A 22,715-nucleotide genomic window follows, 5' to 3' on the forward strand; every position below is an offset into this window, starting at 1 on the left:
CTCCAAAACTGCTTGACCTAGTGACTAAAAAGGCAAACCCGCTACACCATCCGCAACCATCTGCAGGTCCCACTTAGGAACAAAGTGTTGAATAGGGGGCATCAACCTGTGGACCCCAGCAAGAAGCTCTCAATCAGAGGCTGGCACTTGACTGTGAAGCCGTGAAAACTGTTATGTCCCGCTATAACCACAAACTCTCCCAAGGTGGATGTAGTATGGCCACCATCAAACAGAGTGGGGGTTGAGAGCCCTAGCCTCACACCAGCCTGTGAACACCCACCAGTGCATCATATAAGCCCTAGAGCAGGGGTGTCAACCATGTGCCATGGAGGGCTGAGAGGCTGCAGGTTTTCATTCCAACCAAAAACTCCACCAGGTGATTTCACTGATTACCTCGCCTTCAAGCAGAGAGAAGGGACTAATCAGTGAAATCACCTGGTGGAGTTTTTGGTTGGAATGAAAACCTGCAGCCTCTCGGCCCTCCATGGCACCAGTTTGACACCCCTGCCCTAGAGGCTGAACAGGCACACACATTCTGAATCATCACAACAACCACAGCCACGAGGCCTAGGCAGCTCACTCTCACCCTCTCAACCTCCAGAACACGAGGCGCTGTCCCACAGGTGGACTCTAGAGGATTGCGCCCCCTGCGTGCCACAGGGCATTGGGGGTAAACCAGGAGTAAAGTCTGTTACAAGGCCAGAGCACGTATGACACAGAACGGTCTTTTTTATCTAGAAATAACAGACCACAGAATGCTTTAATTGACCAATCAGAATCAAGTGTTCAGCATAACTATGTAATAAGTCTATGATCTAAGTCTATGATGATGATAAATCTACGATGACTGCGGTCATGACAAATATGTTTAACCAAAATTAACTGCCATTAAACAGAGTACAGGCAGTTGAGTGGACCTGAGGTGTTCAGTTAACCATGTTAACAGGATATAACCCATGTTGAAGGTGATATATAACCAAACAGGCTAAAGGTAGCTTTCTTCAAAGCGTTACCACTTCTTCCTGTTGTGGTCTGTTACCCCAGCCTTAGCAGTGCAGCACTGGATGATACATTTGTCTCTCTGTCTCTTATGTGTCCATAATGAGAGCTTTTGATGATGTATGACTGATATAATTAAGCCAACGAGTTTACAGCAGGGAGGCTGCACTCAAACACCAAACGAGTCATAAACACAAGTAATGAAGTGAGACTGGCTTTTCTTGGAGCTCTCCTGCACTGTGGAGAAAAAAATACAAAACATTGTTCTTTTTTTAAAATATTTTTCTTTCTTTGTTTCTCTTTTGTTGTTGTTTTTGCATGAAAAATTAGCAACAATTTACATGTCCTTTTTCCTGTTGATTTTGGGGCAGGTAGGTGGGGGCTTTGCTTTCTCAAGGTGTCTTGTTATGGTTACAGCAGTTTGTCACTTTGGCTTTCTGACGCCACCACTGCAGCATTATTGTACCTCTAAAGCCGTCGCCCTACCAACATCACATTTATGAGCATATAAGGAAGTACTGCTTCATGTCAACTACTTTCTTTTTGTTCAAAGGGAAATGAAACCACTTCTCAGTTTCTATGGTCACTCAGAAATAGCTTGCAGTTATCCACAGTTGCTTAAAAACTCCAGGTTACTGTTCTGGACTGAATAGGGATTACTGCTGCGAGGAAGCCCTAGCTCCAGTGGCGTTGTGTCAGTTCCACCTCAGCTCTGCTTAGCAGCACAGAGATGGGCTTTGGGGAGGACCTCCGGTGCCCTCAAGCACACGCAGCTCTCATGCGGCTGCTGGACTCAGAGCTTCATCTGATGGAAGTAATGAAGAAGTGGATGGGTCAGCGAGCCAAGAGCGAGCGGGAGTTTTCTGTGCAGCTGCACCAGATGGCTGTCATGGTGGAGAGACTGGACAGGCCTCAGCCCGGTGGAGGACTGGATTATATCAGCCAACTGAACAAGGTGAGGCTCATCAGACTGCTGCTGAATCATTATCTCATGATCAATTTGTTTGTGGTATTTATTTATTTGTTAAGAGAAACTATAGTGAAACCATCCCAATGCAACACACTGGTATAAGTCAACACTGTCCTGACATTTTGTCCAGTTTTAATGAATTCAGCTTCAGAGCTACAATGTTTTAGAAATTCATCTTATCCATAACCTAACCCTAACCCTAATCTAACCCTTGTTTCCTTTGGAGATCAGGCAGTTTATTACATTAAGACAACAGAGTAGAAGTGCTGTTGCTCTTTGGATACTTGAGGTGTACTGGGCTTTCTCTGCCTTGTAAAAGCTTCATAGCATCATACAGGCATTTTACACTGCAGTGTGCCTGGGGCTGTTTTGAAAGAGGCTGGCACTTTACATTTTTAGCTGAGACCATACTTCACTCATGCAATGAGGCCCTCACAAGGTGGACTACACAAAGTACAGAGCAGTGGCAGAACATCAAAATGCCATCCACACATGGCATCACATTATGTCCATGGCAACCTTAATACACTGAAAGTCACGGTGTTGAAAAGTTGTTGAAAAGGGCATTAGAGAAGCTGACGGCTTAAAAAGACAACTCCAACGTGAGAGCTTTTGGATTGTACAAGTGAAAGCAACAAAATACCCCACTCTCAGTCATGACAGAGTTGTTTCCCTTTTTGTAAAATATGACTTTAGGAATAATGAAAAGGTTGTATTTTAATATATGGAACAGTGGTACATTTATCATGTGTGTATCTGGAAAGGATTGGGTCCACCTCGACTCAGCAGCCACATTAAATCTCACCTCTTTAACATTTAGGTTTGCCCCCCTCCTCCATCTCTCCCTCCGCTCCCCTTTCTCTTCCCTCCTCCTTCTCTCTCTCTTCCACTGATAATGCATCACTTTCTTGTTTTTGGCCAACAGGTTTGTGTTGGTCATTTGAAATACATACTGCCATATAAAATAAAAGCATTTAAACTTTGCACAAACACCACAATGTACCTTGGACTGTTTCGAAGGAGACTTGCACTTTACATTTTTTAGTGAGACCGTCTTCCACCCATGCAGTGAGCCCTCCACCAGAGGGAATAAGTTTAGCATTGCTTCCATTTAATAACTTTTTCGCTGCCCCTTGGTTTTTGCCAGTCGTGGGGTGCGCTGGTGTTTCAGACAGAGTGTCTGAGTCAGGTGATGAGGAAGCGCTCGGAGGATTTGCTGAACGGTCCTGTGAGCAAACTGACACTTCTCATTAGAGACAAGCAGCAACTCCGCAAGACCTATGCAGAGCAGTGGAGCCTGCTGAGCCAGGAGCTCACCAAGGTGTGTGACACAAACACACAAACACTATCAGCCAGCAGTATGCATCAATACACATGTCGCTTTGTCACAGATCAACTGGGTATTGACAGAGCAATTGACCGCTGTTTTTAAACTGCCCACGGATAGTCCTGTTGTTGCTCACTGTAGCCTGTATTGCTTAAAGCTATAATCCACTTTGGAACAACATTTACTGGGTGCCCATTTTATCTGGCCATGGGCAGACGTGATGTCCCTGAAAAATCTACTTTCTATGTGTCAGCCTTTGTAAAAATTTCACCCATTTTATAATAGTGCTCAAAAATCACTCTGCACCACTCCAGTGCTCATTTACATCGCCACTAACTTGGTTGTTTTTGAACGTTTAATTCTTTTCTTAATTTTAATTTTCATTTAATTTTTTATTTTTTTAGGGAAATCTCAGTATGCACCCAGAATGGACAGTAAGAGATTGTTATTTATAGAGTAATGTGGGCTAAATCCATTTTGGTTGTATTGTAACATGACTTTAGCAGGAAACTTTTAATAGACTCAAAAGTGCTATCTATTTAGTGATCTTCTGAAGTATTTCATCTACTAGCTGCCCTTTTTTGAAAAACAACACTGCAATGAGGGCTTTATTATCAGACTGCAGTCAAATGAAATTAAACTCAATAGACTGGAAACAGGTTTGGTAACCAAATGCATTTTGATGCTATCTTGTACAGTTGGGTGCTCCCCATGGTTTTTTATTACCCAATTATGTCAGGCGAATGATGTGTTCATTTTCAGTGATGCATATTGGTTTATAATATGGCAATCTGGCAGGCGGGTCGCTTATTTCCTGGGTAGAGAGAAAGGTTTTCCTTTGCTGCACAGTTTAGCACTTTGGTTTTTTGTATATATATATATATATATATATATATATATATATATATATATATACAACTTGATGTTTTGACAGCCACTGAGTGGTGGGTATAAGTTCCTTTTTAGTGGGACACTTGCTCATCTGTTGACATGTAGGGCTAACATTTAGAGGAAAAACTGACAAGCAGCTGTTTCTAACCACAGAAATGTCACCCACACTCTCCTATGAGTATGTTTCTGTGTTTGTTAACCAGGTTTTCCATTTCTGTTATAATAGCAATGAGAACTGCAGCGATCTGGCATTGCACTGTGACCATCCATCTTTTACAGAACCTGTTGCTTTGTGACCTCTCCTGACTGCCTGATGTGCGTCTGTGCTTCATACAGCTTACTCTTGCTTGACTGTCCTCTTGCTATGTACTCAGGTGACCCAGACAGAGCTGGAAAGGTTAAAGAACAACTACAAGCAAGCTGTGAGGGACACATCACAGGCAAAGAGGAAGTACCATGAGGCTTGTAAAGGTGTGAACTCCTATATATCTCACTTCTCTAAAAAAAAAAAAAAAAAAAAAAAAAAAGTTACTCTCGCTCTGATGGCCTGCCACAGTGGCCTGGCCATCTATGCTGTCTTCACTTGTTTGTATAATTTTTCAAATGGTTTAAATCTTATGTGCATTTCAGTCATGACACCATTTGTTTATCTCCTTGCTGCTTGTGTATGTGTATGTATTTGTGTAGATAGGGACCGTGACAAGGCAAAAGAGCGATATGTGAAGGCCACACTCAGACTCCATGAGTTGCATAATGAGTATGTGCTGTCTGCACGAGCAGCCCAAGTGTACCATCAGCACCACTATAGCCAGATCCAGCCTGCCCTACTCAGCGCACTTCAGACCCTCCAGCAGGAGATGGTGCTTTTACTGTAAGTCAGCTCTGTTAGAGTGGCAAGAAGGGATCTCTCTCTCTCTCTCTCTCTCTCTCTCTCTCTCTCTCTCTCTCTCTGTGTGTGTGTGTCTCTCTCACTCTCTCTCTCTCTCTCTGTGTGTGTGTGTGTGTGTGTGAGAGTGTGTGTTCATGCATTAATCACACAAATGAATCACAAAAGTTCTCAAGTCTCACACATTGGGCGTGAGACACACGCATTTCAACCCGTTCACACGCTCACACACCACACCTTGTATTTCTCATGCAAGGATAACCAGGATAACGCCCACCAAGTTGCACCGCTATTTTTTTATAACAGTGGAACAGGTAGAGGAATCAAGTGAGTCCTGGGTAGAGTTCAGAAGGCCCTGCCACACACCAGTTAGTCAAATAAAAATAATATAGCTATCGAACCGCCAATCAGAAAATAGCATTGCTGTATCCGGGTAAGATTTGGATATTCCCACTACAACAACGTTACATTCTGATTCCAACAATACATTGATTCACGCGCTCGCTGAAGTAACTACAGAAGACGTCAGTTGACACATTGATGCAGACGCTCGTTGAAGTAGTTACAGAAGAGGACCCCCCACGCCCCCGCCTGTCCCCACCCCAAACCGCACCCCTGCTGCTGCCACCGCCAAAATCTCACTCTGAACTCAGTTCAAAACTTGAGAGCCCTGTGAATCACCTTAGCAACCACCTAGCTAACTCTAACAACCACCTGCAAACACCCTAGCAACCACTTAGTGTAATCTAACAACCACCTAATACATTCTAGGAACACCCTTGCATACTTAGAAACATCCTGGCAACCAGCTAACCCTTGCAAACATCATCAAACACCCTAACAACCACCTGGTATACCCTAGCAAGTACTTGGAAACACACCTTAGCAACCACCTCCAAACACCTGCCAAACAGCTAGTACTTCAAGACACCTTAGCAACCACCTAGCTAACCCTAGCAACCACCATCAGACACCCTAGGAAACATCTAGCATTTCCTAGCAACCAACTAATACCTCCTATAAACACCCTTGCAACCATCTAGCTGACCTTAGTAAACACCATCAGACACCCTGGTAGCTAGTATACCCGGCAAGTACTTTAAGACACTTTAGCAACCACCTAGCTAACCCTGGCAACCACCATAAAACACACTAACAACCACCTAGTATACCATAACAACTACTTAGAAACACACCCTAACAGCCACCCTCAAACAACCTTGCAACCACCTAGTATACCCTTGCAAGTACTTCAAGAAACCCTAGCAACCACCTAGCTAACCATCAAACACTGTAACAACCACCCAATACACTCTAGCATCTACTTAGAAACACCCTAGAAATGGCATAAGAAATCTTCACCAAGCAAGCAGTACTCTGTCAAAATCTAGAGTTGCTGTGCCAACCACCTAACACACCTTAGCAAACCACCTTACAGCACCCCAAAAGTACCCAGTAACACCCCCAGCATCTCAGGGTTACTTTGAGCTTGTGTTGTGTGAAAGAGAGAGAAAATGGAAGAGAGAATGAGATTTCAAACATTTAATTACCGCTGATGTTACATTTAATTAGAGTTAATGCCTGCAGTGTACATACTTACTCTCTTGTGTTAGCCTAATGTTTGCAATAAACCAATGCCTGAACCTTGCCTTTCCATGATTGCCTTTACTCAGTACTATCATTATTTAATTGCTTTTCCCATACAGACAGAGGAAGTCTAACTTCAGATTTACACTATAAGTTCCTGTATAATACGACTATAACTGAACCTGTCCATATGTGCAATCTTTGTGTTACATTATCCCTGACCTCTGAACACAGGAAGGAGGTCCTGCTGGAATATTTTGACATTTCCACTCTCGTCCACCATGAAGTGGTATGTATCCACAGGGAAATAACTTCTGCTCTGACTGCTATCGATCCTCAGAAAGAGTACGACAGCTTCACCCAGCAGAACAGGTAGACAGTGGCACAGTTCTCCTTTCAGATAACAACCACACCACAATAAATGCACTCATTAGACAGCAGTGGTGCTGTGAACGATAAATGGGTGGTTTGTGTGCAGATCTGTGGGGGAGATTCCTGCCTGTGCAGAGTTTGATTCTGGTCTTCTGGAAGACACCGAGCAGCTAAACCCTGGAGAGCTTGAACTGAATGACCTCACGCTTGAGACAATCCAGCACAAGTAAGTAGAACAGAGATTGCTCCTTCTCCATGGTGTGTGCGTAACTTTCACATGCACACACAAACACATACAATACAGTCTCATCTAGTATTTCTTTTCATGAGTAGCACACCACACTCACCTTGAACCTTCTATAAACTCCAGTTTCATTATTCGACTTTAAACAACCTTTCATCCTACACTAGTCTCTCAAATGTTCTTTGACCGTGTTTGCACCTTTTGCTTTTTCCCCATGATAATGACATTTCTACTTCTTCCCCAACTTCCCTCCATGCTCCCCCTCCATCCTGTTGTTCCAGACTGACTGCAGTAGAGGAGGAGTTGCTGGAACTGGCCCGAGTCCTGGGATCCCAGCAGGCCTCGGTTGAACAGCTGGAGCTGGAGCTGGAGGCAGGGAAGGAAGGTGTCAAAAGGGGCCAGAGGTGAGCCAGCCGCAGACACAAGCCTTTATACTCTGATGATGTATTCAGAGGATGCAGTGGATGATTGTCAATAGTAAGCATGCTGGCAGTCGCTCCCCTCGGGCCATTGACTATATAACCAGTGTGGTTTCCAGAAGCTGTGCCTGAATGTGCCTTGTGAATTACAATACAGCGATACAGTCAGAGCTGTATTTATTTTACACTGGTTCATGTATCAGAGGTTCAGAGTCCTGTGGGAATCATCGGTTTGTGAACAAGCACTAGTACAACATTTAGAAACTGTGTAATTAGCAACAAGTTCCTAACTTCAGGGGTTAGCTGGGGTGTGTTATGTGGTTGGGTTGCGTGTTTCTTGAGAATATGTTGCTCTTTAGTCATGGTTTTAAAACAACACTTGGACCATTAACACTGATATATTAATTTGATATATTGCTTCCTCTGCAGTTTGGTGGCAGAGAATCTGTTTACATAAGGGGAAGTGTCAGACAGTGTGAAATGTTGTTTCTGGCAAAGCATACTCAGACCTGTAGTGCACTGTTCCTCTTATCCTCATACTGTGGAGTCAATTAAAAGATGATTTTCTCACTCACTGACTGGGTTTTGCAGGAGAATATACTATGGAGACACATTTGGCAGACAGGATTATGCTAACATCAGGTGTTGCACTGCTGTGTATGTATTCCCAGCCCTCTGCAGGCTAAATTGAATCACACTGTACTTCCACTGTCTGCTGTTCCCAGGGTATACCAGTTCAGCAAGAGACATGCACTAGAGGAGTGCCGGCAGCAGGTTGCACTGTCCCTGGGCATGAGAGCCAAGCTGGAGGTTCAAAGACTGCTGCTGAAAGAGAAGCTCGACCAGCTGGGGGCTGCTGACCCACCCTCTGCCCTGCAACTGGACAAGGGCAGCACATCAGTTTCAACCAGCACCACAAGTGTATGCTCTCCAGGGTTGGGAGTATTCAGATGACTTTTACTCAGATTGCTGTACTTAGATTACTTTTCCCAGTAACAAGGACTGTAAGGGGGTACATTTCTGCTCTTGAGGAACATGTGGTGACAGGGGTGGGCAGATTGTCAAGAAGATCATCCAAGATCACTCAGAAACAGGCAAAATACACCGGCTCCTCCTGTTCCTGTTGTTTTAGAGAGCAAAGGATTCTCAACGGGGATAATATTATGTGAACTGAGGCCTAGTTTGTCCTCATCAGTCTGCCTCCCGTCTGCTGGTTTATGGTTGGATTTATATATATATAATTTACTTGATTACTCTTTTGAGTACCTTCCCCAACACTTTTCTTCTCTCCTTCAGTTTTGTTCTAGGGCATTGTTTTATGATGATCCCTAGATCTACTATTAATTCTGCCAGATAAAAATGTAGGTCACGTTTGTATAAACTCATCAGACCAGCCTTGGTATGGGGATGTCCACTAGTCTTGTCATTTCTACTTCCTCTAAACCTGTCTGCCTTTCCTTGTGCAATTAATAAACACAATGCAAAGTTTCTATTAGCAACATAAAAGGTATGAAAAAATACCTACCAAACTTGCTTTTGCACTGGCACCTATGCCTACGATAGTCAGAGCAAAAATAACTTGTTCACCAACCAGTTGGCAAGCCTCACCAACAATGAACCAGTTTCCATGTATATTCTTCTTAGTTTCTTCTTAGACATAAACCCGATAAAGGTACTTTTGCTCAGTTATGAGCCAGCCATTGCAATAAAAATTATTTTAACAGTTTGCCCATAATAAATAGAGGTGCATCTTCATCTCACCAGAGCTCAATTCCTACAACATGCTGATGCTTTGTCAGTTGTTATAGGTTCTTACTTATAAGTACAGTACGCTCTGCTCGTGTTTTTCAGGAGCAGGAGAGGAATGGCTCCAAACTCCTGCGCATCGATGGGATCATGAACAATCTGAGTGGCCTGTTTAAACCCAAATTTGAGGTAATGAATAAATTACAATCAAGGCAGAATTACTTTTACAGTGGTTTTCACCAGTGCTGATGGTTGTGCTGTTGTAGTGTACAGCCCATTAGTTATAAAGCAATGGAAGATGATTCCTTTACTTATATTCTTCAATAATTATCAATTCAAACAATAGTTAAGTGATAATAATCAGAATACCCCCATCCACTGGGAGGTCAGAGGTCAGGGTCAGCTGCTTGAACAGCACACATGAAGGTTGTTGGGACCTAGGACACTACTACAGGGCCATAATCACTAATGACTCCCAGCTTGTCCAGCTGAAGGATGCTTTCTCACCTTAGCTGTTGTACCCATTTCTGTGCACTGTCATCGCTTATCACACAACACCCAATTCATCATTGTTTCTGTGGAAAGGCCAGAATTTGATAGTATATCCTCTCCCAGGCTCAGCTGTCTTGGGTCCTTGTGCTGTCGCAGGCCCTCTGGGACACATGAAGGCCAACCCAGACGGTTAAGTTGCTACGTTTCAAATTCTGCCTGCCCTAAAATCAAGTTTACTTGTGTTCTCCGGCAGCCAGTTTACGCCTCAACCCTTCATCATCCCTGGCAGCACATACAGAGACATATCCCAGCTGCCCAAAACATCATCTCTCAAGAGCCAAAGACCTTGTGCAGTCATTTTCTAAATGTTCAGTTGGTCAGAATCATGAAATGTTTGTATATCCTGTATCAGTGTCTCTGTAAAAGCTACATCTGAGTGTGCAACAAGAAGTTGTTCATTTCTATCTTTAGCTGAATGTTCACATCCGGGGGGGGGGGGGGGGGGGGGGGGGGGGGGGGGGGGGGGGATATCCTGCCTGTCCATCAGTCAGCAAGATAACTCAAGAAGTACTGAATGGATTTGTATGATAGTGGCTGCAAGGCAAAAGGTGGGGCTTAGCAAAGCCAAACAAACAAAGCCATAGTTACCAAACACATCCACACAATATCACCAAACCCAGCGAGGAAGCTGGTCATGGCTCAAGGAAGCACTGACTGACTTTCCATGCTGATTGGCTGAAAAAGGCAAGTCTTATGACTAAAATAATGCCAACAGGGGGGCGGCGGGGCTTAGAACAAGCTGGGCCATAGTTTCTAAACACATCCAGGTAACATCACCAAACCCAGCAGGGATGTTACTCATAGATCAAGGTTGCAATGACCAACTTTTCAAGCTCATTGGTTGAAAGATGCTTGTCCTGTCACAACACACACTGCTGAAAAGTGTGGGCCTTTGCAGAAATAGGGCTGTAGTTTCCAAATGCATGCATGTGACATCACAAAATCCAGCAGGGAGTTTGGTCATGGGTCAAGGAGGCACTGACCGACTCTCCTCACTGATTGGCTAAAAGGGGTGTGTCCTGTGACAGCAGCATTGCCGAAAGAGGACCCACCAGCCCTATCATGCCTCTAGGTCAAGGAGGGAGGCTGACTTTAACGTGTTATTGATGTAGAATCTCTCTAAAATCCAAACTTTATCACTTTCAGTCGTTGTTACGTTCATGTCAACGTGAAAGAACTGTTTTTTTTTTTCTTTCTCTCGGACTCCAGACGCTTCCAGCTGTCACCTTAGTGCCGGATGTGGAGCGTCCTCTGGGCCAGCAGGACTGGTACCACGGAGCCATTCCCAGACTGGAGGTGCAGGAGCTGCTGAGGAATGATGGAGACTTCTTGGTCCGAAAGAGTCAGGGCAAGCAGGAGTATGTCCTCTCTGTGCACTGGGCTGGTGTTTGTAGGCACTTTCTCATTCAGAGGGCTGATGTAAGTCAATCAGCTTAATGGAACAGAGTACCAATGGTGCAGTAACATTGTACATTAGTCACATTGCTGTGTGTTTTACATTACGAGAATGTGTGCGCAAGTTTGGAACCATGCTTGAACTTAGATTGTGCTATAAAAACATTATAGGGGTGGGCACCAGCATGATATAGTATCAGTGCTGGTGAAGACCAATGATATTGAAATTCAAATGAGATATATTAATATGCTTCTCTCACCTTTTCGCATAAATATAGTCTATTAGGATGCTGTGAGAGCAAATAAGTGGAAGGTTGCTCTTTTCTACCTTGGGATTTTGTGCGAAACCCAAGCAGCATTACACTGGCTATATTATGTATATATTTATATACTGCAACACACACGATTTTTGGGATATTATATACTACTTGGTACCTTCATAAGTGTAATGGCAACGTTTCAGGCCACGCCAACCTCCGTCAGGTCAACTTGAGTTTAAAAAAGGACATCAATAGGTGTAATAATGTGGCTATGGAAACGAGATAACAATAGAGCCCTTTTGCAAACAGATAGTGCCTGTCAGGTTTTTTGATTGACAGGCTGTTATTTCCTGATGGGGCAGATTTTTTTCCTGTATCATGTTATGATGTTTATCTCCTCCGTGTGTGGGTGTGTGTGTGTCTGTGCGTGTCGTTCATGCATGCGGGCGTGTCAGTAGAATCTGTATCGGCTGGATGGAGAGGGCTTCAGCAGTGTCCCCCAGCTGATATATCATCTCGTGTCTTCACGCCAGTGCGTCACCAAGAGGAGCAACATCGTGCTTAAAAAACCCGTGCTCAAGGTGGTGTTTCATCCATTCTCCTACACACACACACACACTCCTTTTTCTGTGTGTGAACAAGGGATTTTGATTATATGAAAGAAATGATCCAAAAATGTGCAAATACTTATATGATAAGAAGGAAAGAAAGAGTTATCAGAAAATTCTCAAAAACTATGGGGAAAATTTCCAGAAAGCTATATTTATGAGTATTATGATTATATATTTGACATTATGTGCCAGGATTTTTTTTTTTTTTTTTTTTACTTTTCTTTCTTTCTTTCTTTCTCTGTTTCATTCTTTCGTTCTTTCGTTCCTTCTATTCTGGTCCCTGGTGTTTTGCTGTGTGTTATCTGATGTGGTCTGAGGCTCACGTGTCGCACGCACTTTCAGGCAGCATAATGTGTAACCTCATATTGTACCACTGGTGTGTTTATATTAAAAGTCCCAGCGGCTCTGCGGCAGCAGCCACAGATGAGCGCGCAGACAAATGCAAACCAAACCGTGCTCTAATCATCTCTCTCTCCTTCTCTCTGTCCTCCCTGGCTCGTCACACGGCACCGTTCTGTCTCTCACTCTTTCATTTTTCTCCTTGCAGGACAAGTGGGTAATGGAACATGGCGACATTATCTTGGAACGCATCATTGGACAGGTGGGGGAGCTTGACATTTGTTAACTGAACCTTTAGAGACGAGCTGCTCATTCACTCACTGCAACAAAAACACTCCATTTTTTTCCAACTCTTTTCCTAAACATTCTGGGCAGCTTTCCCGAAAATGCATTTACAATAATCACCGGTGGGTATTTAATGTTCTTTGGACACACTGTGGCTAAAGTTAGTGTGTGTTTTGACCGCCCAGGGTAACTTTGGGGAAGTGTACAGCGGCCGTTTACGCTCTGACAACACTCCTGTTGCAGTAAAAGCCTGTAAGGAGAACCTGGCCCCAGAGCACAAGAACAGGTTCCTGATGGAAGCCAGGTTAGAGTGCACAGCACACACACACACACACGCACACGCACACACTGTGACACACTGATTAGAGTCAGTCAGTGTTTTATTGTTGCTGAAGCCTATTCCTCCTGTCCCCTGGCACGGTGTCCTCCTCCTCTCGTCCCCTCATGTGCTCCAGGATCCTGAAGCAGTACGATCATCCTAACATTGTGAAGCTGATAGGAGTGTGCACGCAGAGACAGCCCATCTACATCATCATGGAGCTGGTTCAAGGTCAATATGTTCAGTTTTTTGCCATTTTGGATCACTTTCATTCAGTTTGATCTTTTCATGTTGACTCCAGGCTTCAGCACATGACGTTCTGCTATGTTTGCCACAACATAAATTTCCACCTCAAAAAAAAAAAAAAAAAACAACCTAAAACTCAGACAAAATATTGATAATAAATAATAATAAAATAATAATAAAAATCACCAAAGAAAAAAATGTGATTTATAACTGAATTGTTTTTACACAGTAAGAAGAAAAATCTGGATAAAAATCATAAATTCTTTTTTTTTTTTTTTAAATTTCCTTTCTATTTTATATTCTATTCTTTCTCTGAAAAGAATTTTTCCTAATTTCCAAATTAGGAAAAACATCCCATTGAGGCCTAATGCACAGCATGGTGCAACAGTATAATTGGACATAAGGACGTACATACACACAGGCAATAATGCATGCAGGGCAGAACTTGGCTAATACCCGTTAATCCTTTAAATCCAAAAATCTCCATCTCCAATCAAGTAACCCTGAATCCTGTCATTACAAAGCCCTGTGGTGCTGAGAGCTGATCCTGAGGCCCCGCCCACAGGAGAGCAATCAGCCAATCTGGCCCAAGTAAATCATCTCAACACAAAAAAGAAAATTAAATGACATATTGGAACACAGCCACAGATCACAAAGTAACTCTGAATTCTGTTTGACCTTAAACGGAAAATACATGGTGAATACGTGAGTGCAGTGACAGAGGGAAAGCCGTGTGCACTGTGTCTAGAGGGAGATATAGAAACCAAGATGCATTTTGTTTGACACAAAGATATGTGAAACAAGTTCCTTGGTCAAATAAGTAAAATTACCCCTGATTTTAAACATCTGCCTGTTGAGGCTTCATGTATGATGACTGCTTTTTCTGTTTTTTTGTTGTTGTTTTTTTTATGTGTGTGTGCGCGTAAACAGGTGGTGATTTCCTCTCTTTCCTGCGCCGTGAGGGTCAAAATGTCCAGACTAAGACGTTGGTGAAAATGGCAGAAAATGTGGCAGCGGGCATGGAGTACCTGGAGAGCAAGAAGTGCATCCACAGGTCAGTCAATCAGCTGTTCACAGAGTCATAAAAAGAGAGAAAAAAAAGTGATTTTGGTCGAAGCAGGAGCTGCACACTAAAATAAAGAATTCAAAATAAATAGGCCCCATGAATAAATGACAGATGAAAAGATTTATCTGCTCGGGACAAAGCAGATATCAGCCTTATCTGCTGGGGATCCTGAGGAGATAAAGGGCGGCAAATGAAAGAGTGGCATATAGAAAATAAAAGACATTGTATTAAAGCGAGCGAGGAGAACTCCTGCAGTGTGCTGACTCATAAAACTCAGAACTAATGTCATAAATACAGATGCACAGGCAGTGATAGAAGTGCAATGACAGAACACTGGCAGCCGTGCACGGTGGAACATCTATTTCAATTAGATGACATGGTGCTTCATTTTTGAGATTTCTCCAAAATACGTTGTGCATCAGAGGCCGTCATGCACTTCACATCAGGGGATGCACATACAACACAAACTGAAACAGTGCAGTGCTGAAGTGGATGGGTCGTTGCAGTGATTTAGTGAAAATGAAAAAAAAACAAGCACATGCACATGCTTTCTCTTTCAGGAGTTCACATGTCACATTGTCATTGGGTTATCTTGTACTTCCCAAAGTACATTACATAATTGCCACACCGCAGTGCACTTGCTCTGTCGCACTTCCCCATGTTTGAATTTCCAAGGGTTTTTTGGGGGGGACTGAAAATGTTGCCTTACATAACTGCTGCTTTTTATGCCCTTCAGCAGGCAGCTGGAGCCATTTGTTCTATTGGCTAACCTATAACTTTTTAACACCGTTCTAAAAAGCTAATATATAGAGAGAGGCACGCCGTACCGTAAGATTTCATGACCAAGAAAAATAAAAGCAACACATCCTTGTTAGCACCATGTTCCTTGAGCCAAGGCAACCAGCTGGGCTTTGTCAGTAAAAACTGTGTATTCAACCACGCCATCCCCCGCCTCAGTTAGCATTGCACCACGACCCATGAATTCAACAGCCTTGGCAGTATAATTCATAATCATCGTAACCGCTGAATGGACCGCAACCCGAATGGAAGTCACACTGTCACGCTCAGTGAAAGTCAGATCATGCATCAGTGCATATCAAGATGGCTGGTTAGGTTTTTATTGACAAGTTGTTGCTGTTTTTCCACAACTTTGGATGTAAAAGTGCTCAGAGAAAAATGGCTCCTGACCAGTGACAGCAACTACTACTACTACTATTACTTGTAGTACCTTATATACATGAAAAGTTATGAATAACCATGATTAAAATAGTCACTAGAGACAACAAAGACCCACAGTAGAGTAAAATCATAATCAAAGCCAACAGAAGAACACAATAACACCAGAAGAACATAGATATTCAACAGAATATCAATTGATATATAAGTAAAATATCAACAAGAGGTCAGGAGAAGTTCAATTAGCCGCAAAGACCCGCCCACTTGGTTCAGCTGAGGGTTCTGGTTGGGTGAGGCCTCATGCCGAGCCTGTTTTAGCACATGTGTAACAGAGAAACTGTTTTTATGACCGATGATGACACTTGACTGACATGTTGAAATGTCATTTGTGGCTTATGAATATTCTCCTGGCAATGTCAGCTGACATTCTGTTGAATATCTACAGGAGAAAGAGATCCGGAGAAAGAGTTTCCAGTGAGTTTTAAGGGCATTTTTGTGAAAAGAAATGAAGTGACAAGGATTCATACAGTAGGAGTGATTGCTTCAGTGGCTGTGCTTTCGTCAGGCCTCAGTGGAGGCTGTCAGCAGCCTGGAGAATGCATGAGTCTCTGGGCTGTGATTCATTAGGGGAGCGCTGGATGATTTGCCCAGCAGGGACAGAGCAGAGCTGGCTGCTAAACCTGTAACGCTGCATGTTGAGGCGTCTGAGGTGCGACAGGAGGGACCCCTGACATGATAAGAACGCCTTTCTTCTCAGAACTGTCTGTTCCTCCTGTGCTCCCTCTGTTCGCTCACTCTCTTCTCAGTACTGTCTGTCCTTCCTGTGCTGTCTCTCATTTGTTACATGCATGTTGTTTTCTTCTGCGTTGGCATTTTTTCCATTTGCCTCCTTCCAACATCTCTCTCTCTCTCTCTCTCTCTCTTTCTCTCCCTCCCTCCCTCTGTCTCCCTGTCTCATTCTGTGTCTTTAGAGACCTCGCAGCCAGAAACTGTCTGGTGGGAGATCAGAGAATCGTGAAGATCAGTGACTTCGGGATGTCCCGCGAGGAGGAAGATGGTGTGTACTCTGCCGCAGGGGGCCTCAAACAGGTCCCTGTCAAATGGACGGCCCCTGAAGCTCTGAACTACGGTACACCCTGACTGCCTCTGCCCTACAGCCACAACCCAGAAACAATTCTCCCCGCTGTTTTGTTCATTCCTTTGTGTCTACCCCAGCAAGAAATTACAGTAGCCCTTTGCACTGAGTTGCTTATGGTCACAATAGAGCTCTGTTTTTGCCAATGCTGCCCCCTCCTGGTGTTTCCAGGTCGTTATACCACAGAGAGTGACGTGTGGAGCTTTGGGATCCTGCTGTGGGAGACCTTCTCCCGGGGAGTCACTCCCTACGCTAGCATGAACAACCAGCAGACACGGGACGAGGTGGAGAAAGGTACAGAAACATGGTGTGCTCTATCATTTCAAAAGTTTGACCCTTGCACACAGCAACAGAATATTGAAAAGAGAAATATGTGGTCTATGGCATGTCTTGCAGCATCCGTTTGTGTGGTATTCAAGGGGAACTTAAGTCATACTGCTTTCCATCGGTCCGTCTATCAGCAGGGTAACTCAAAAAGCACCAGGTTGATTTGCATAAAACTCAAAAATGTTGTTTGTGGGCAAGCGAGGAAGTGATGAACTTGTCCAGCCACTCAGCCTCAAGAGGGAATGGTAGTCGGCAGGGCTTAGCATAATCAGGGCCATAATTTCTAAATGCATCCATGTAATTATAATAACAACAATAAACTTTATCTATACTGCACTTTTTCCAAACAAGGTTGTCAAAGTGCTGCACAGGATAAAAACAACCAACAACAAGCATCATAAAATGCGTCAACAGTCAAAGGAAATAAGAATGATAGTGCCATCTGAATACATAAAATAAAACAATGAAACACTAAAAACAGTCAAACAAGCCTTGAGGGAAGATAATATGATAAAGGAGCTCAGGATGGCTCGTCTATGAAAGTGAGTTTTAAGAAGAGACTCAAAGGAACAAACAGACGCAGCCAGCCTAATCTGTTCCAGAGGGCTGTTGCCAAGTTTGGGTTCTTAGTAGCAGAAGCTTTCAAGCAGCGTCTGAGAACCGCAGGGTTCCTGCCGGCACACGGCGAGTTAAAAGGTCAGAAATATAGCTGTGGACCAAAACCCATCCAGGCTTTGAAGGTGATTAGAAAAAAATTTAAAACATCTCTAAGGCTACATGAATTTTTTTGGAAATGCAACCTTTTCCTTGACCTTCTGTCCACACAAATTCAGATTTATGGTCACCGGTAATGCAGCTTTTAGAAAGCCCCCTCCAGAGTGGAATTTTTTTTTGTTTTAAAGCTGCGTTGTTGTTCCTGTTGTTGTGAGGACAGGTGAAAGTGAAACAATTTGAAAACACTAATGGCACCACTTTGCTTCTTTATGCATGCTCACCAACCCCTTTGTCGGAGGACAACCTTCGTTTTTTTATTACTAAAAAAAAAGAACCTAAAAATATACAGTATCTATATTTGGTTAGCACTATTAGTCCTACCCTGAAAAGCTTCTTGGTGTAGTCCTGCTTCGTTCTTTAGTAGAATGAAAGCAATTTAGTGTCTAGATGGTAACCCGAGATTTGCAAAACTCTCGCACACTCTTGCACATGCACACCTGATTCAGCACAGTAGCACTTCACTCTGCCCTAACCTCAACCTCAACCCTAACCGCACTCACAACAGTGTGTGAGTATACCCTAGATCTGCAAGAGTTTTGCAAATCTAGGGTTACCATCTAGACAGGCTCCTCTATCCAGACGACACTCCTCACATAAGCCAGGTGGAGTAAAGCCAAATGAGAAAATGACTTAAGCTGTCCTACCTAAGGGTCTGGAGGGGATGTGATGTGAGTTTGTCGGGGCGATGGTGGAATATATGAGGGGTGATCAGTGAGAGGTCTCTAGGGCAGTCTTACATAAATTATCTGGAGCTCTGAGCGGTGTTTCTCGCCCTGAAGCACTCAGTGGGCATCTTGTTCTGATGAGAACAGACAACACGACGCTAATAACTTACCTGGTAACCTACATGTAATCAACCGTCAGTGGGGTTGGGCTCCTGTCAGTTGCACACACTGGCACGCTGATATTATGGAGCAGCAAACGTCTCCTGTTGCAAGATTTGAGAGAGTTTCGCAAATCTAGTGTTACCATCAAGACAGGACCCAGAGAATGGACTCCACATACAGCTTTTATTTATTTGTTTATTGGTTTATTTAATAGGGACAATGCATATCCATGAACATTTGTGTGAAAGATACACCCATGTAAATATGCCAGAATTAGTAAAAACAGCTACTTTTCATCTGTAGTTCCTAGGCAGGTGACATGAAGACTAACATAGAGACAAAGACATCAACCAGAGCAAAACAGACAAACAAACAAACAAACAAAAGAAAGGAGACACAGGATGATGATAAGGACATTATTCATCCACATCTAGCTGCATTAAATTTGGATGATGAGATGTGTGGTGGTTAATAGTGAGTACATCTCTGGTTTACCAGGAGCCACTGTTTTAAGTGGGTTTTTAAGGTGTTCTAAGTAGGACACTCTCTTACTGGGAGGGGAAAACTATTCCAGAGTTTACTTCCTATTATTGACAGTACGTTTTGTCCAAAAGTAGTACGTCTAGATGGTTTCACACAGTCCCCTTTTACAAAAGCCCGTGTGCTACCACCGCTTTCAAGTCTTTGAAAGAAGCCATGCAGCGGAGGAGGGGCAAGATTATGTAACACTTTATACCAGGGGTCACCAATCATGTGCCATGGAGGGCCGAGAGGCTGCAGGTTTTCATTCCAACCAAGACCTCCACCAGGTGATTTCATTGATTAGCTCCTCCTTTCTGATACAAGGTGAGGTGATCAGTGAAGTCACCTGGTGGAGGTCTTGGTTGGAATGAAAACCTGCAGCCTCTCGGCCCTCCATGGCACATGATTGGTGACCCCTGCTTTATACACAGAACAAGCATACTTGAAATTTCTAAAATTCTCAAAGCTTAAAGATGTATTTTTCTCTAAAATATTGCAATGATGAAATGACAGTGCTTATCAAAGATTTTTATAGCTTTCTTAAAGAGTGATTCAATGCTTTTAAGTGTAGTCATGCTAGTCACTGACCAGTTTATAAAACAATACTCAATGTGTGAGAAAATCATAGCATGTAAGAACATCTTGGCAGCTTTGGTGTCAAGAAAGGGCCTAACTTGTTTAAAAATCGGCAAATTGAATTTAACCTTGTTTGCCACCTTTTTTACATGATTTTTAAATGTTAGGGTTGAGTCATATCACTCCAAGATACTTGAATTCATTAACAATATCAAGCTCCTGTCCTCTAAGGAATACATCAGAGTAGAGTTTTGTTTCATACACCACCATACAGACTGTTTTTTTGGTCTTTAGGTAGAGACATGATTTAGTAAGCCAGTCATCAATGTGAGCCATTGCAGATGTAAGTGTGGATGCTATCACTTGGTAGTTCTTAGCATGTGTAAAGATTACAGCATCATCTGCATACATCTGGACATCAACATTTTTACTTAAGTCTGGTAGATCATTGATATACAGTGTGAACAGGAGTGGACCAAGTGTGGAGCCTTGGGGAACCCCTACTGGACATTCACAAAAAGGGGACCTTGAGTCATTAACACGAACACGTTGCTTTCTACAGGACAAGTATGATTTTATCCAGTGGAGAGCTTGCTCAGAGAAATTAAAATATGTTAATTTAGATAAAAGAACGTTGTGGTTAACAGTATCTAAAGCTCGTTTTAGGTCCAAGAAGACAGCACCAACATAAGAACTTTTTGTGACGCAAGTGTGGGTGCACTACGGCCGAGCCGCGGTGGATCTGTTCATGTTGCGGGAAAATGAAGTGTCCACTGTAAAAAGGGGGGAGAAGGAGTATAGGAACACTAATTGTGCCGTCGATTACCTTGGCAACAATTGAAGCTTTGAAGCTTGAAGCCATTTGGGTCAGACCTATTCATCTCCTATTAGGGTGTTTGAATTAAACCACATTATCTGCTGAGATATTTTATCTACTTTTTCTGGAGACTGATATTTTCAATAACTTGTATTCATCTGCAACTTTTAGGAGGAGCTCAGCCTCTTCCTCTGCCTACTTACCATGTTTTTATCAAAAATCCTTGTGCACATGGCCTAACTTAACAGGCTGCCAGTGCAAAGATACAAGGATAGGTGTGATGTGCTCTTGTTTTTTAGTACCTGTTGAGATCCTGGCAACTGCATTTTGGACTTTAGCTGGAGCCATAATGAAGTAAAGGCATGAATAACTGTCTCAAGGACTTTGGGAGATAGGAACAGCTTGATCACAGAGATTTTCCTAAGATGAAAAAAAAACAGGACTGTGTGACAGATCTACTGTGCTTGTTGAAAAGGAGGTTGCTGTTAATTAAAGCACCAAGGTTTCTATTCCGCTGAGGGATAAAACGAGAGGGTGAACATTGCATGCATAGACTTGGAGGAGTCTGAGAGGGGCGTGTCCTGTGACAAAGGCTTTGCCAGAGGGAGCCATAAGCTTGGCCTCAGCCTCCACTGAGTGTCTTTTTATCACCATCGTGCCCCTCCACATTGTCACTGTGTTCCTGCACAAATGCCACCAAAACAAAATGCCGCTCCTCTGCTCAGTAAAGTGACTCTGACGCCGCCTCTGCTGTGCTCCACATGTATCACAACACTTGCACGGTATAAAGACACAGACTGGATGTGAGTCCTGGCTCTCCTCGATGTCTTCCAGGTTATCGCATGGCCGCTCCGAGAGACTGCCCGGCAGAGATCTACAGCCTCATGTGCAGCTGCTGGCAGCATGACGCCGCAACCAGGCCGTCTTTCAAAAAGCTCCAGGCTGAGCTCAGTGCCATCCACCACAAAATCCCATAAGACAGCTGTTTTGATTGAAGGTGCCTGTTTTTGTTTGTCTGTTCACTCGTTTGGCTGTTAGTTAGCTTGTAAAGTTACCTCCGTGTTTTATAGAGACGGCCACTGAAACAGAGAAACAGAGCTGGAGCAGGTTAACTGGTTTTAATGACAGTTCATTACTTTTACTTAATATTTCTGGTTTGAGAGAAATTATGTCTTTTACCTAAAGTTCAAATTTGTTCACACCTTTTGAATGCATGTGTGTGAGTAGGACTAAGTGAAGAAGTACACTAAATATGAGTTGTGTGTTGAAGTCAGGGGAGTTTCTCATCTTATTTTGTTGTTTATGTGTAATTTAAACAAACAAATCTCACAAATAATGCAGAATTGCAACTGTTTGAATAAAGTGAATAAAAATGTGCACCTGATGGACATGTGGTCTCTCACACTGGGCGGTCTGCACAGCACGGTGGAAAAATGTGTGTGTGTGTGTGTGTGCTGCGCAGCCATCACTTCCTGCTTTGTGCAGGTGCATAAAGTATTTCCTGCAGCACATGTCCCGCAAAAATCACACTCAGGCTGCAGGGAACAGGCTGCTGTCTTGTTGCAGTTGGTCTTGTTTGCTTAATTTGTCATTGCTTCATCTAGTAACTTTAATTGCTTGGCTGAGAAGTACATAGGGAAAGGAAATGTGACTGCTTCATTCAATCATGAGCACACACCATACAAAAACAAATGTCTCCCCCAAAAGCACTCATCATTCATGCAACCAAATGCTCTGACAAGGTTTACCATCTGATCACTCCGCATGCCTCAGCGCATGATTTATCGCTCAGAGAAGAGAGCAGAAAACCATCAAATTCAAGTTATTTCAGAGGATAATCCTGACCTGAACCGAAAGTTTACCAAGGACATAGCTGAGTGACACTGACACTCCCACTAGCAGCTCCAGCGTGTGGGTGTGAGCTGTTTACCGTACTGTGATGCACAAAGACTGCTGTCTAGACCGGAAAAACGTTGCCTCACTGGCACCGATCTTGCACCGGGGGAGTGATGATTGTTATTGAGACAATGTGACGTTTATGCTCAGG

The 22,715-nt window shown here is 43.3% G+C and overlaps 1 protein-coding gene across 1 annotated transcript; it reads left to right on the forward strand.

The window, feature by feature from the left end:
- The first annotated feature begins 1,651 nt into the window (after window positions 1–1,651).
- fes (FES proto-oncogene, tyrosine kinase) lies at window positions 1,652–22,051 on the forward strand. Its single transcript, XM_030075701.1, has 18 exons — window positions 1,652–1,954; window positions 3,117–3,290; window positions 4,562–4,658; window positions 4,875–5,058; window positions 6,895–7,032; window positions 7,139–7,258; window positions 7,558–7,680; window positions 8,421–8,616; window positions 9,547–9,630; window positions 11,203–11,412; window positions 12,107–12,229; window positions 12,807–12,860; window positions 13,069–13,187; window positions 13,339–13,433; window positions 14,379–14,502; window positions 16,662–16,819; window positions 16,997–17,119; window positions 21,503–22,051. Exons 1-18 carry the CDS (start codon window positions 1,730–1,732, stop codon window positions 21,643–21,645), a joined length of 2,490 nt encoding a protein of 829 aa, XP_029931561.1. The 5' UTR covers window positions 1,652–1,729; the 3' UTR covers window positions 21,646–22,051.
- The last annotated feature ends 664 nt before the right edge of the window (window positions 22,052–22,715 follow it).

The sequence above is a fragment of the Myripristis murdjan genome, chromosome 3 (assembly GCF_902150065.1).
Source record: "Myripristis murdjan chromosome 3, fMyrMur1.1, whole genome shotgun sequence".
Taxonomy (NCBI): domain Eukaryota; kingdom Metazoa; phylum Chordata; class Actinopteri; order Holocentriformes; family Holocentridae; genus Myripristis; species Myripristis murdjan.

Excerpts from the sequence above, each read along its gene's own strand:
- fes (XM_030075701.1), top strand. The coding sequence starts at position 1,730 with ATGGGCTTTGGGGAGGACCTCCGGTGCCCTCAAGCACACGCAGCTCTC. Across the intron at positions 7,681-8,420 it reads GGTGTCAAAAGGGGCCAGAG|GGTATACCAGTTCAGCAAGA; the intron begins GTGAGCCAGCCG and ends TGCTGTTCCCAG. Across the intron at positions 14,503-16,661 it reads AGCAAGAAGTGCATCCACAG|AGACCTCGCAGCCAGAAACT; the intron begins GTCAGTCAATCA and ends CTGTGTCTTTAG.